Source organism: Lotus japonicus, chromosome 1, assembly GCF_012489685.1.
Source record: "Lotus japonicus ecotype B-129 chromosome 1, LjGifu_v1.2".
Taxonomy (NCBI): Eukaryota; Viridiplantae; Streptophyta; class Magnoliopsida; order Fabales; family Fabaceae; genus Lotus; species Lotus japonicus.
The window spans coordinates 99,837,692-99,852,041 of NC_080041.1; the positions used below are offsets into that span (position 1 = coordinate 99,837,692).

Below are 14,350 nucleotides of genomic sequence, written 5' to 3' on the forward strand. Positions count from 1 at the left end.
CGTGCGGAAAATGGAGTTTTGGGTCTTGAACATCTCGTCTAGCTTCGGTGGGGGAGTCCTTTTTTTTTTGCGGAGGTCATGGCGATGAAGTTGGGTCTGGAGCATACTCTTAGTATTGAGTTCAAGACTTTTGTGCCTCTGATTGCTTGATTGCAATGAACGCATCGCACCAATATGAGAATGTCAGTACTTACTAGGAGAGGGACACGATTAGCCGGACACGACAACTTATGCCCACATCCTCGAGTGTGCAGTTGGTCTGTGGAATAACACTCCGAATTGCTTATCTCGTCAAGCAAAGAAAAGGATACTCAATGACAGTACGCCTGTGGAATAACACTCATTTTGTCTCGGCATCGTTGTACTGGATGTTGGTAGCTAGTTTTTCTGTTTTTCTATTACTTTTTCTCTTATAAAAAAAAAACTAAAAACAAACTATTTTTAAAAAAAAAACAAAATAATTGATATGAGTAAAAGATCTTTTAAATTGAATGAATATCTAAAATATTTTGTTTAAAAAAAACCTCTAAATGCTTACTTGAGAAGGGGGCGCGTCCTTATCCATAGAAGCCCTGGATTTGGCACCCCAAGGCTTAGAAATGGCACCCCAGATTTTTTAAAAAATGCCAGAACTACCCTTTCGGACACCGGGTATCCGTAACACTTCGGAATCCAAAGTTTCGAATAATACCTTGTTGAATCTGACACTTAAATGACAGACATAATTCGGAAACGTACAATCCGAAGTACTTCGGATTCGTTGAATCCGAAAACCTGTCGCACACTGCCACCTTTTGAGCACCATTACTCCTCCACCACCAACTCCATCACCATTACTCATCCACCACCAACCTCATCACCACCCCCCCCCATTACAATCAGATTCAAAAAACTCCACCACCACCACTCTTCCTCTTCTTCCTCCACGTTTGTTTTCCTCCCCCTCACCACCATCTCCTTCCAAGTTCCACTTGCTCCACCCTCAACCACCATCTCCTTCCAAGTTCCACCTTGCTACCAAGTTCCTTCTGGTAAGTTTCATTTCTCTCCCCCTTCATATCCTGCTTTATTTATCATTGTAGTTACATTTCATTGTTGTTTGTTGGAAGTTCGTTTTGCACCACCATTGTTTGCTTGTATTCTGATGCTGTCGAGCTTGATACGGATTGTCTGTATCCGAACGAGTTCGGATTGTCTGTATCCGAACGAGTTCGGAATCCCAATGTCCGAAGTAGTTAACCAGTTGCAGTTTGTTACATGCAGGCTGAATGACTGAACCGTACCTATATGAAGAAGATTTACTGGTTGATGCCGCATGCGATGCCGCATGCGGTTCTGGGAATGTTGAGCCTCCTAGCAATATCATTCCGTGGGTGCCCCCTCGTATAAGCGTGGACGCCACACATTTATTTACAACTGACCAGGTATTCATTGAATAATTTTTGTTGGAACATACTACTATGTATTTGGAAAATGATGTGATGATCATTGAATAATTAGTGATGGTTGGTAGGATGTTTTATTTCTAAAGCAATATGTTATCATTGAACAGATATTTGATACTCGTGATGAGCTTGAACAATGGGCTAAGAATGTTGGAAAGGCGAATGGTTATGTGCTGGTGATTGCAAGGTCTGACTATGCTATAAGTGGAGGAAAGGTATTTGTTACTATTAAGTGTGCGAAGCATGGTATTTACAGGCCATACAAGGACCCGAATACATTCAAGTACAAAAAGACCGCATCACAAAAGACTGATTGTAAGTTTAATCTCAAAGGACGACCTACGAAGGGTGATAGAATGTGGTGGCTGAAAGTGATGGATGGTAAACACAACCATGAACCAGCTAAATCACTAGTTGGCCACCCCTACGTTGGTCGACTAACAGAGGAAGAGAAGGGGCTTGTGGGCACCATGACTAGTACTTGGACTCCACCGAGACAAATACTAGCGGCATTGAAGGAAAACAATCCAAGTAACTTGACTACAATCACTCAAGTTTACAGTTGCAACAAAAGGTTTAAAAAAGAGGAGAGGGGACCATTGACAGAAATGCAACATTTGATGAAGAAGTTGGTAGAAGCCAAGTATGTTCACTTTGAAAGGCAACAAGCTGATTCAAGTAAGATTAGGGATCTCTTTTGGGCTCATCCTGATGCGGTCAGACTCTTCAACACATTCCCTCATGTGGTCATCATAGATTGCACGTACAAGACAAACAGATATCAGATCCCCTTGCTTGAAATGGTTGGTCTCACTTCTACGGGGTTGACTTTCTCCATAGCATTTTGCTACATAGTTAGGGAGCACACAATTGACTATGTTTGGGCCTTGGAGTGCATGAAGTCTCTTATTGCCGATGATGCCAGATTACCTCAAGTGATTGTGACTGACAGAGATTTTTTTTTGCTCCCCAATGGCCGTTTTTGGCCAAAGAACCCACCGACCAATGGATCTTCCCGTATGCGGCGCGTTTGGCTACATTTACGGCAGAATTGAATGCTTGGATTGATCCTACGGGTGGTCCTCAAGAGAATGTCTTTATAGACCTTGGAGAAGATTGAGACTAGGATTGATGTTTGTAGCAATGACATATGTACAACTAATTAGAAGTTCAAAGTATTATGATGTAGTATTAAACTATTTCTCATGTGCATTTTATCTGTTTCTGCCCTGCAATGTAGCTGGTTATGAGAACTTGTGATTCTGCCTGCATTGTTTCTGGTACTGTCATTTTAACTGGTTAAGCAAATTTCGGAACTTTGGTTTCCGAAGTACTTCGGAACTACGGAGTCCGAAATCTTTCGGACGACTCCTTTCCATTTCCGTGTCATATACTTAAATTTGGCACCCCCAAGTTTAAAAAATCTTCGACATTTAGGTTTCCGAGACAGTTCGGATTTATAGGATCCGAACAACTTCGGAATCTGGGGATCCGAACGTTAATTTTTTTTCTCATTTTAATTTTAAGTCTCTCCATCACTATCCACAACCAACCACAACCAACCTCATTACTCTCATCCAACCACAGCCAACCTAATTACTATCAACCACCAACAACAACCAACCCCATTACTCCTTCATCTATAAATTTGCTTGATTTAAGCTTTCTTGTATTCATCCTCTCCTTTCATTCTTTCAACGAAACCTTCAAAATCAAAATGGAACAAGATTTGCCCACCTTCATCCGCCCTTGCAAACTCCGAGGCAACTCTTCTGCAAGTTCTCGTCCTCTCATTCCCGGCCCTGCTGGTGTTGTCCAGGCCGCCATGATTCAACGCAGCTCCACCACCGACGGACACCTCATTCCAACCCAACAATTTGTTAGGCGCGTCGTCGAAGACGGTCACGACACTGATCCCGATTTTCACTCCAATGCTTGGCTTTCAGCCTTGCAATTAGGCGGATCTGCAACTCCTCTGGGTTCAATCACTCACCATCTAGAAAGGGTCGATCTCATCGTCGCAGTTATCAAATCATGCACGCCAAACGGATTCGGCGATGTGTCAGTTACCCTGAAGGTATTTCCATCTTCCGCGTTCTTTTTCATCAATGTCATGGTATTTAAATGTCCTCTGTCAATGCCATATGGGTTTGAGTTTCAGGATCCTACGGGCACTGTCGGTGCTAGTGTCCATCACAAGGTTTTCACTGAAAGCGAATTCGCGAAGGACATAAATGTTGGATCTGTTATGCTTATCCAGAAGGTTTATTATTTCTAACCGACTTGACTATTGTTTCTACTTCTTTAGACAAGTTGAACATTATTTCTTCCTTTTTTGCTTTTAGGTAGCTGTGTTTTCTCCTAGAAAATCTAATTGTTACCTGAACATAACATTGCCCAACATAGTTAAGGTATGGAAATCTTTTTTACACATATATAATTAAAATAAAAGTGACTGTGGATTTTTACACATCTCAATTTTCGTTTATGTGAATTTTCACAGGTATTCTCCAGTGACTGTGGACCTCCATCTGAAACATTCACCGACATTACAGAAGATTGATTAATGTTATTTGGCTAATTTTGAATTATTTGCAACTTTAAAAAATCCTTGACCTGGATTATGTAGGCTATGTTGCGTCCCTTGAATTATGTACGTTATTTTGCTTCAATTGGATTATGTGCGTTATTTCACTTCCCATTGGATTTTGTTTGTTATTTTACCTGATTTAAAAAGAGATAAAAATGTAATCAAATCAAGTAAAGCGTGATAATGTGAAATCCAAACTAATAATGCGATAAAAGTACAGACCGATAATAAAGCGTGTATAAACTAATAGTGCGATAAAAGTACACATAATAATAATGTCACTGCCCCCTGCCCCTACGACCCACCCTACCCCTACGACCTCTGCCTCCGCCTCTGCCACCTCCTCTATCTCCGCCTCCTCCTCTGCCTCGACCTCTGCCTCCTCGTACACCAACGAAAGTGACGCTCTGGGTCCTGCTCAAGTCTCTGATGACAGTGAGGCACTTCTCTAATAAAGTGCGGGAGCGTGTATCTCTAGGGGGACCGTCGTCGACCTCAAGTCCCTGCTCTAGCAAATCAACGGCCCGACGCAAAGAAGCCTGAAAATAAATCAATATACATGTTAGTAAACCGCATACACAAAACCACAAATGCATAAAGAAAATTAAGTTCACACTTACCACAGCACTGAGATCGGCCCTACTCTCATCCGGGATGATGAACCGGTGAGATACACCGGTGTACCAGTCCAGGTAATCATCTACTGCCGCTCCATCCACTATACTAGGGACCCCCCCTGGAATCAAGTGTGGCTCATAATCCTGGTATGTTGCATCAACGACCTCCGCAGCAGAACTCATGCCCATCACAACAGATGGGTGTCGCGGGATAGGCTGCACGTACCCAAACTGCCGCATCACACGCTCAGGAAGATGAGGTCGCACGGCCGTCCGGATGGGAGTCCGGATGTAGCCTGAGTATAAAGCTCGGACGTCCAGCTCTCTGTGACTCCTGTGCTCCTCATACGGTGTCCATATGACGTCCTCTGCCGTCATCTCATCGAAGAGAACTCGCCTCTCCATCAGTCCAGCATGCCCAGCCCGGGACTCCATCCACCTGCACGCTCTAGGCTGGTCCTCCGTGTACTCGGGGACCTCAATCCGCTGAATAATGGTGGGTGGGAAGTGCTCAAACACCCAAGCTACCAGGAGGGAAGAACAACCGCTCATCTGCTTGGTCTTCCTCCGTGAGGCATGACCAAGTGCATCATACAGTGTAGCTAGTGCAATGGCGCCCCACGCATACTCTGACACCCGATCAAGGTGCTGCAGCATGCCGATCCAATGGACAGAAGTGTAGTGTCCTCCACTCTTGTTCGCAAACAAGGTCGAGCCGAGGAGGTGAAGTAGCCACATCCGTGCTGCATGGTCATGCCGATGCTCTAAAGTACAACAAAGAAACCATTAATCATTTAATTCACATATAATAGTTGCAAATAAATTAAGTATACAGTACAACTAACCAGCAAGAGCCCTAGTATAAAGAGTCTGCAAGAACCCGAATCGCAAGCCAATGGTCTTCACCGCCTTAAACTCCATGATGTAGTCCGTGGCTACCCCTCCTAAGAGCAGAACACAGGTCTCCGCTGCCTGTTCTCTGCTGGCCTGTCCGGGAGTATAAAACCTATCACCCATCGGCAAATGAAGTATAGATGACACGTCATCCAGGGTGATGGTCATCTCCCCGAATGGCATGTGGAAGCTGCTGGTATCCTCATGCCATCTCTCGACGAGGGCAGATAGAAGGGGTGTGTCTATCTCCAGATAGGTGCAACTGAAGAGCGGATAGAGTCCGGTCCCCTCCACACGCTGACGAACAGCGCTCATATCGTCTCCCTCGCCCTCACATGTAAGCTTTGTCAGCTTCATCCCAGCGCTGGCAAACTTCAACACACCTCTATCGGGGTAACGCGGGTCGGTGCCTATAATATGATGCCACAGACACGGCGCAACGTGATGTGGGTAACGGACCAACAGTGACAGATCATCAGGCCCCCTGGAAACGGTGCCTCTGTCTGGACTGGCACCTCATCCCGTCGTGCTCCAGCATCACCCTCAAGCTCCACACCAACCTCAGGCTCCACATCAACCTGAAGCTCCACATCAACCTCATGCTCCACATCAACCTCATGCTCACTCTCTGCCGAACTCTGAGGAGTCATCTGACGAGAAGGCGGAGAAGGCTCGGGAGTCGTCTGACGAGAAGGCGGAGAAGGCTCGGGAGTCGTCTGACGAGAAGGCTCAGGAATCATCTCACAAGGGTCTCGACGCTCCTCATTTGATGTCCCACCAACATCCTGGTCCTCACCAAATCTGCCTCTGACTCTACGAAAAGAAGCATGCAGCCGTCTGTGGCGATCCTCAACATCATCCGGGGCTGTGTGGCGATCCTCAACATCCTCCGTGGCATCATGGGAGCTCCCAGCAACATGTGATTTCCTGCGCCCTTGGCTCTTCCTCTTAGCCATCTATTAAAAAATAATACTCATCAGATAATTGCAAAAGTATATGTAAATAAAAAGAATATCTAACATACTTGATCAATAAGCATGTCTAGCATATTTAAGTACTGAAAAGAATAAACCAGTATATGTAAATGCTACTCAACTTGAAGATAGTTTTCTAAGAATGAAAACTGAAAGTACGGAGGGCAAAACATGTATCAAGTATGTTGAGGATGTTTAGATCTACTTTTCTTTAAACATGATCAATAGTAAAAGAAACAAACAGAAATGGAACAAAATTGATTATGACAGTTCACATATTAGATGTGAAACCTTAAGTAATATAAGTATAACCTATAGGATTCCAAAGAAAGAACATGGAGAATTAACAGAAAGAGCTAAACAAATGAAGATGTATAATTGAAAAAACTGAAGAAAATGGAGAATGAAATACTACCTAAGTTTTTTTCCTTCACAGAGAATCTCTTCTTTAATTCTTAAACAATCAATTGTACAGAATGAATCCCTACCTACCTTGATTTTCCAATCCTTTTGAATCCCCTTCTAGCTAACTATCTAATGGACTAACTAATTAACTTCACAATTATCACAATGACTCAGCAATTGGGGAATAGCACATTGCCATTATCAAAATGAGTACAGCCATATAAGGTTTTGAGGCTTTAGCAACTGAGGCAGTTAAGTTAGTTCAGTGTATTGAGATTTGAGACATTATTGTACAATTGCAATCATAGTGTATTAATTGCATCACCAAATCAACCTTGCTGATTCTCCGGTAAATTATCATTAATCAGTCTCTTAATGACAAATTCAAAGGCATTACAAAGTTCTTATCAATTGGGTTCATAGTCTTGTCCAGATTTTTTATTAACAAGTGAAATGTGTCAATGTCATGCAGGGGAGCTAGACAGGCAGAGAATAGGGTCATGAAGTTCTCAGGGACTACTGCTAAAGCAGCTGCTGCAGAAAGCTCTGAAGAAGGAGTTCCAAAGATTATACTAGTGTGTTTGTTTCATACTTTCATGTAATCAAAAAAAAAAAAACTTCAATCAAATATAAATGAGGTTGAAAGTGCATGTGTAATGTTGCCTTCACCTTATCTCATAAGTCCCTGACATTTGTATATTGTCATTATAAAAGAAAGAGTTTTAGTTTAAAAGAAAATCTAATAATGCAAAGCTTATAATTATAGCAGTTGGCAGAGCAGTAGGAAATCTTTTCTTCCATGAAAGCTTCTAATTCAAATGCATATTTTCTAATATAAGGGGGCAGAGCAGCAGGAAATCTTTTCTTCCATGAAAGCTTCTAATTCAAATGCATATTTTCTAATATAAGGGGGCAGAGCAGCAGCAGGAAATCTTTTCTTCCATGAAAGCTTCTAATTCAAATGCATATTTTCTAATATAAGGGGGCAGAGCAGCAGCAAAAAAAAGGTACAAAGATATTACTCACGTATCATGAATGCATTAATGCTAACCAAGTTATTGGAAGAAGAGAATAACTTGGTTCAATTGACAGGTATACAGAAACAAAGTCAATGAGTGTATTCACTGCTATGTTGGAATGATCTTCATACTTCAGTTATAAACTATCTATATTAGATCAATAAGCATGAATCATTGACTAAAAAATAACATTGAATGTAACAGCAGTTTCATGTAACTTCAGTTATAAACTATCTATATTCACTGCTATGTTGGAGTTTCATGTATGTAACAGCAGTCCAAAACAAGCAGACCAAACCCAAGACTGCTCATGGCACCCCAAAATCCACAAAATTTCTTCCTCATCATAGCAGTTAAACCAAATCGCACCCCACACCCCACAATCCCTGAGAGTTAAAGCAAACCGCACCCCACAATGGTAATCTCAGCAGCATAAATCCCTAAACCCTAAACCAAACCGCACCCCACAATCCCCAAATCCCTAAAACCCCAAATAACAACCTCATCCCCAAACCGCACCAAACTATTCGAATTCCAAACCCTAACATACGAATTGAATTGAATACAACAACTAGATGATGAAGAAGATGAAGGCTCTTACCTCTACCGGAGCACCGTTCCAGGAGCCCGTTCCAGTTGACGAAGATGATGAAGGTTTGGAGGGGGAAAATCGCGAGAGCTTCGGAAATGAGAGACTAAGAAGGGTTTCGGAATGAAAGGTTTCGGAATGAAATGGGATTGACCGTGTTTTGTTTTAATACTAACAGCATTCGGAACTGTTCCTTCCGAATCATTTAGGAATACCGGAATCCGAAAGCCTACGGATATTGTTGTTCCGAAAATAAACACGCAGGGACATTATGGTATTTTCCCACACTTAAGTGGGGTGGCATTTCTAAGCCCTGGGGTGCCAAATCCAGGGCTCATTGATCCGTGTGCCTATTTATACACCAAACTTGATCGATATTCCTCATACGCACCCTCTCAACCCTCGTTGGTAGTAGTAGTGGTAGAACCAAATTAGGGTTTCCGATCAACCCTTTCAACCCCAACCAATATCCAATCTTGGTTCCAATTTCTCATCACCCCGATCATCAATCGCATAATCCCAAAGGGAATCAAACAACAAACCCTTAATCAATTTTCCAGAAGAAGAGAAGGGGGAAAAGTTAACCATGACGGGGAAAGCGAAGCCGAAGAAGCACACGGCGAAGGAGCTGGCGGCGAAGCTGGATGCTGCGACGACAAACCGCGGCGGCGGAAAAGCGGGTATGAAGGACCGAACGGGTCTTGAGAAAGGTGGCCATGCCAAGTGGGAGTGCCCTCACTGCAAAGTCACAGCGCCTGATGTGAAATCGATGCAGATTCACCATGAAGCGCGTCATCCCAAGATTCCTTTTGAGGAGGACAAGGTCGTCAACCTCCACGCCACCGTCGTTGCTGAGTCCTCCACCAAGCCTCGCCCTGGCGTTCGCGGTAGTCTCAAGAAGTGATTAATCAACTTCACTGCTTTTATAGTACCCCCTTATTTTTTACTCTTCCTTTTTTGGTTTTGGTTTGGTTATTTTGCTTTAAGTTGGTGTTTTTATGGGGGTTATCAAGTTATCTGGACTTGGGTATGTTGAGATACTTGTGTTACATTTTTAGGTTTGGATTTTATGCTATGTAACAAGGGGCTTAGAAGGGCTTTTTTCTTGTGGGTATGAGATTATCAATTAAGCCCTTCAGAAACTTGTCCCCATATTAGCAGTTAATGTGATGTTGTTCAGCTACTACTACTATCTTTGTTGTCTGCTTATCTGATCTCTTATGGGTTAGTTTTTTATCCGCCGATGATTTCGCTGTGCTAGTGAGAGTTTTGTTGAAATTTCCATGTTGAGTGAGTGATGAGTCTTTTGTCCTGCATTCAGTATCAGCAGGGTAACTAAGAAACTTGAGAGTAAGATAGGAAGTTACTAGGCAGAAATGCTTCAATGAACATACTCAGTGTTTCCTCTAGAAACGCGAGAGCTATTAATAAGAAGAGGGAAACCAATATATTGACATCCCAATTCAACCCTACACTGTGAGAGATATAAGAATAGATGTCTGAGTATAGGAATAGAAAAGAGAAGAGTGAAAGATATGATGTGTGGTGTGATAAGGAAAAGGAGAGAGATAAGTGTGAATGTATCAAAACTGTGATAAGAATACCTCTTACTTGTTGGAAGCCTGCTAATTCCAGCTCTGTTGCTCTTCTATAAGTGTTAGTCTCTGTTCTGGACAAGTTTCCAGGTGGCATTTCAAGTGATCCCAAGTTCATTTCCCTCTTGGTATCCCCATGTTTAAGCTTCATATCAATAGAAAGGTATTATTGTCACTTAGATTTCCTACTAGGCATTCTTTTCGTTTTGGTCCAGAAAACGGGTAAGTATGGTTGGGAATGTATATTCCCATGTTATGGACATCTTGCATTTCCATGGGAATGAAAGTTATTTCTCACTAACTTTTCTTTTTTATTTTTAAATATTTTAATTAAATAAATTTTTAAAATATACTTGGGAATTGAATTTTTTAACCAAACACTTTTTTTTTTATAGATGCCTTGGAATAACATTCCTATCATGATATTCCGGGGAATAAGATTCTTGGGAATCAATTCCTAAAGCTGGTAAGGATTCTAATTCTTTGTTTGTTGAGTGATCTTGGTCTCTGTTGCAATATTCATTCTATTTCTTATTAGGTCGTTCATTGTACTTGGAAGTTTCAAACTTTCAGTTTATGAAAATATCATATGGGTATGCTTGTATGGAACAATATCTTCACCCTCTGTTTGCTGTCAATGGTTTGAATAATATGATATATGATCATGTTTGGTTGGAATTGGATTATATATTTGTTTAGAATCATAGGACTTCTTTCTTAATCACTATTTTCTACAACTTGTCCTTCCTTGAGTGATTAATTATACTTTTCAGACCAAATATCAATCTCACATGTATTATGTAGTGGCTCGTGCAATGCCTATTTTCTTGTATGTATGCATATTTGCTTTTTGTTGCCCATTTATTCACTCAATCTGTTTCATAACTTAAGTCCAAGAATGATGTTCTTTGAGATGTGGATCAAATTACATTGTGAAGTTGTTTCTTGTTGAGTAGGAGTTATTGTTGAATTGTTAACTGGGTCCAGTGGTTTTGGTCTCTCAAATGATATGATCCCATTGCTCGATTCTCAAATTCTTTTTATGGATAACTTTGATTGTAGAGTCCGAAGTATGAAAATGAGAAAATAACCCGACACATTTTTTGTTGAGATAGAAAGTTTTAGCTCGGTTGGTGTTATTTCCGTTTTTGCTGTGTGTGAGTATGTTTGGAAATCAAGTTCGTTAAGTACTTTCACTTGCATTTAACGTACAACGTAAGGTAGTTAAATTTTACCAATTGAAAAAAAAAGATTGAGTTAAACATGTTTTTGGTCCTCTAATTATATTGTTGGCTGATTTTAGTTCCTTGCTAGAATGAAGTTGCAACCGTGTCCTCTAAACTTTGAAATTTTGATTTTAGTCCTCATTGGAGTGTATGTGCCTATGTGGGGCACATTTAGGAGATAGGTGAGTGACAAGATGAGTCCGAGAAAGATAGAAAACATGGAGCACATTTAGGAAACTGAGACCGCAACAGGAGGAAGGGGCGATTACAAGGTGGCTGTTGGGATGATTACAAGGTGGTTGTTGGTGGCGGTGACACTGTTTGTGACTGGTTGTGGGGGTTAATCATGGGTCGTTGACTGTGAACACTTGTTGGTTTTGATTCACAGCGCAAGTTTGAGATGAGGTTTGCTTGATGGCTTCGTTCGGTGATGGAGAAGGACTTGGGTTGAAAGTTATGGTTGTTAGGGAGATTAGTGATTTACTTTGTTATTTACTATTTGGAAACGATGCTATGTTTGTATATGGACTACATTTGTTCTATTGGAAAGGAGAAGGTAGTGACAAAGATGATGATGAGTTTCTGGGTTTAAGTTTTGAGTTTCTAGGTTTTGGTGAAAATAATGGGGATGGAGATGATGAAAAATGATTGAGTAAAACAAAACAAGAAAGGAATTATTAAATTATGTGTCACTTAACTTTTAATTGAAAAGGATGTGGATAATGTTATATCGCGCTTCACCGGACCCTGCCATAGGGCTAAAATCAGGAATTTTAAGAGTTAGAGAGCCCCTAATCCAATTGTATTACATTGAGAGATTATTTCGACCGATGATACAACTATAGGGAATGCAAAATGATTCACTCTGACTACATTAGACAGTGTTTGGTAATCAAAATTAAAAGTAAGAGTTTTGAAGATGAAGGTAAATGTTGTTCAGTCTAGTTTTTCTTTTTAAAGCTTAAAATTACTTTAAAAACTAAGTTAAAAATAGAGTTTCAAAGGTGAAGTTAAAGTTGTTGGAAGGTTTTAGATTGTTTAATCCTTAAGTTATTGAAATAAATCCTTAAAGTTAATATAAGTCAAAATCTATTTGGTAAAATCTACGTTATACTTGCATGAGATTACTTTAGCTCAAGCATATGTCTCGGGTTGCTCTAGCTTAAGTAAATGTCTCAAGTTCAAATGCCTCTATAAATGCAGTTGTGTTAAATCTTGTCATGAAGAGCTTTTCCGCTTATACCGTTAAAACTTGTCATATGGTATTCTGTAAAAAATGTATTAATCTTAACCAGAACTTTGTGGTCATAAATAACTTGTGATACTTTCCTCCACTTTAACCACTCAATTTGAATGTTGTGTGTAACATTATTTTCACTCCCATATATTTAAACTGTGAAACATATAGTATGATGCAACTTCTATTTTTAACTTCGAATTTACTCTCATCTCGTGTTTTACTAAAATCACAATGCATATATTACATTATATCAGGGAGACTTCCATGCTGCTTTCCATGCTGCATAAAAGAAGAGAATGTTGGGAAGACAAGGGTAGCAAAAAGCATGAGAATATGCACAAATGCGCTAACAAAGAAGACTATAAAAACCAAACACATAATTACCAAAAACCTTAAGGTTTTGGGTACATGGGCGTCATCTCCAAAATTATATTCATTTGACTCATTTTTAAACAGTATGTCACGATCCAAAGTCCCAAGTCGTAACCAAATTATGCAAGCCAAGCAAACTTGTTTCTCAGAAAACCACTTCTGGGAATTATTTTCCATAGATAAATATGTTTGCCAAATTTTATAAAAAAAATCGACAGAGTCTCCTCTATATTTTCAACATTTTCAAATATAACAAAATCTATTATGAGACTTACCATACCTAAAATTCCAAGAAAATGTTTTAAATTCCAAATCCAATAGTCAAGTGTAAACTATTAAAATAAAATAGGTGATCAAAGTTATATGTCTCAATATAAATCTACCTATGACTCCCTATAACTACAGAATAATAAATAATCCAACAAAAAAACGCCAATAAGGCTGCCAACCAAAAAGGAAGCCTACAACAATTGGAGTGAATGACTTGAAGAACCTTCTAATCGACTGCGCCTGAGATATGTGAAAGAAAAATAAATAAAGGAGATAAGTCATAAAGACTTAAATGTGAGCTTAGAAAGCACCATTAACTAGAAGTGCAAACACAATAGGCACAATTTTTTTCACTCTCAAACTCAATATAAACAATTCATATTATCAATAACATTAGCTCATACCATTTTAATAACAAGTGTTCCAGTCCCCAAGGGTTAGCTCAGGTGGTAAGAGTTAGGGGACATATGGGTTGGGGAGGGGAAGGTCCAGGGTTCGAATCCTGAAAGGGAAATTTAAAGGGATTTTCAAACATACTAACAATTAACCACTAACATTTGCCTATAAAAAAAAAAAACAAGTGTTCCATAATCGTAAAATTCACAAATAGTCATTTCTAAGAAGACTAAGCCATTTCAATTTATAAAAAACATGAAAATATGAAATTCAGCATCGCAAGGTCACACACGTGAAGAACTGAAATCATGAGGTGGCTCCATCTCACTGATAGTCATTTCCTCGAAGGCATGACCTCTCGCATAGGGCCGACTCTATCTAACAGATTTTCCTTTCTCTTCTCATACTATTTGTCATGTCAAACCATCGGGGCAACTACATCTTGTTGATAACCCTTTCCTTTTACGTGTAATCTTTCTCAAAAGGGCGACTTCATCTAATGGATAGTCTTCTCCACCCGGAATCTTGTAGTCTTGTATTATCTCAATGGGGGCACTTGCATCTCGTTGTTGTCCTCTCCGTGCATTGGAATCTCCATCTAATTGATAGCCCCCTCCTCCTTAAATCAAATAACTAGATGCGCCTAAATTGTTACCCAACTAACGACTATAGATTTCTAACATGAATCTCGAAACGGTATTTCAAATTCATAATTAAC

General features: G+C 40.2%; 4 protein-coding genes across 8 annotated transcripts; 2 read left to right on the top strand and 2 right to left on the bottom strand.

The window, feature by feature from the left end:
- Positions 1-883: 883 nt before the first annotated feature.
- Positions 884-4,169, top strand: LOC130728339 (uncharacterized). 4 transcript variants are annotated; one of them, XM_057579792.1, is made up of 6 exons: positions 884-1,031; positions 1,264-1,424; positions 1,553-3,522; positions 3,607-3,708; positions 3,791-3,856; positions 3,949-4,161. In XM_057579792.1, exons 3-6 carry the CDS (start codon positions 3,163-3,165, stop codon positions 4,006-4,008), a joined length of 588 nt encoding a protein of 195 aa, XP_057435775.1. In that variant the 5' UTR covers positions 884-1,031; positions 1,264-1,424; positions 1,553-3,162; the 3' UTR covers positions 4,009-4,161. The 4 variants fall into 4 exon arrangements, with proteins under 4 accessions (XP_057435775.1, XP_057435774.1, XP_057435773.1 ...); XM_057579791.1 differs by having other exon boundaries at positions 1,553-3,708; positions 3,949-4,169; XM_057579790.1 differs by lacking the exons at positions 3,607-3,708; positions 3,791-3,856; positions 3,949-4,161 and having other exon boundaries at positions 1,250-1,424; positions 1,553-3,147.
- A 48-nt stretch (positions 4,170-4,217) lies between these two features.
- LOC130728341 (protein MAIN-LIKE 1-like) lies at positions 4,218-6,056 on the bottom strand. Its single transcript, XM_057579793.1, has 3 exons — positions 5,498-6,056; positions 4,656-5,416; positions 4,218-4,574 (listed from the first exon to the last, which is right to left on the bottom strand). Exons 1-3 carry the CDS (start codon positions 5,901-5,903, stop codon positions 4,314-4,316), a joined length of 1,428 nt encoding a protein of 475 aa, XP_057435776.1. The 5' UTR covers positions 5,904-6,056; the 3' UTR covers positions 4,218-4,313.
- On the bottom strand, positions 5,957-10,274 carry LOC130728342 (uncharacterized). 2 transcript variants are annotated; one of them, XM_057579795.1, is made up of 2 exons: positions 10,138-10,274; positions 5,957-6,502 (listed from the first exon to the last, which is right to left on the bottom strand). In XM_057579795.1, the coding sequence occupies exon 2, from the start codon at positions 6,500-6,502 to the stop codon at positions 5,957-5,959; it is 546 nt and encodes a 181-aa protein (XP_057435778.1). In that variant the 5' UTR covers positions 10,138-10,274. The 2 variants fall into 2 exon arrangements, with proteins under 2 accessions (XP_057435778.1, XP_057435777.1); XM_057579794.1 differs by having other exon boundaries at positions 10,145-10,251.
- On the top strand, positions 8,901-9,719 carry LOC130728343 (protein METHYLENE BLUE SENSITIVITY 1-like). Its single transcript, XM_057579796.1, has one exon. The coding sequence runs from the start codon at positions 9,120-9,122 to the stop codon at positions 9,435-9,437; it is 318 nt and encodes a 105-aa protein (XP_057435779.1). The 5' UTR covers positions 8,901-9,119; the 3' UTR covers positions 9,438-9,719.
- Positions 10,275-14,350: the final 4,076 nt, after the last annotated feature.

Bases quoted from the DNA above. Each gene is read 5' to 3' on its own strand.
- LOC130728339 (XM_057579790.1), top strand. From the start codon at position 1,269: ATGACTGAACCGTACCTATATGAAGAAGATTTACTGGTTGATGCCGCA. The intron at 1,425-1,552 runs GTATTCATTGAA...ATCATTGAACAG, and splicing joins ATTTATTTACAACTGACCAG to ATATTTGATACTCGTGATGA.
- LOC130728343 (XM_057579796.1), top strand. From the start codon at position 9,120: ATGACGGGGAAAGCGAAGCCGAAGAAGCACACGGCGAAGGAGCTGGCG.
- LOC130728342 (XM_057579794.1), bottom strand. From the start codon at position 10,246: ATGAACTTGGGATCACTTGAAATGCCACCTGGAAACTTGTCCAGAACA. The intron at 6,503-10,144 runs GTAAGAGGTATT...ATTTTTTAATAG, and splicing joins AATTAGCAGGCTTCCAACAA to ATGGCTAAGAGGAAGAGCCA.
- LOC130728341 (XM_057579793.1), bottom strand. From the start codon at position 5,903: ATGAAGCTGACAAAGCTTACATGTGAGGGCGAGGGAGACGATATGAGC. The intron at 5,417-5,497 runs GTTAGTTGTACT...GTTGTACTTTAG, and splicing joins TTATACTAGGGCTCTTGCTG to AGCATCGGCATGACCATGCA. The intron at 4,575-4,655 runs GTAAGTGTGAAC...ATTTATTTTCAG, and splicing joins GGGCCGATCTCAGTGCTGTG to GCTTCTTTGCGTCGGGCCGT.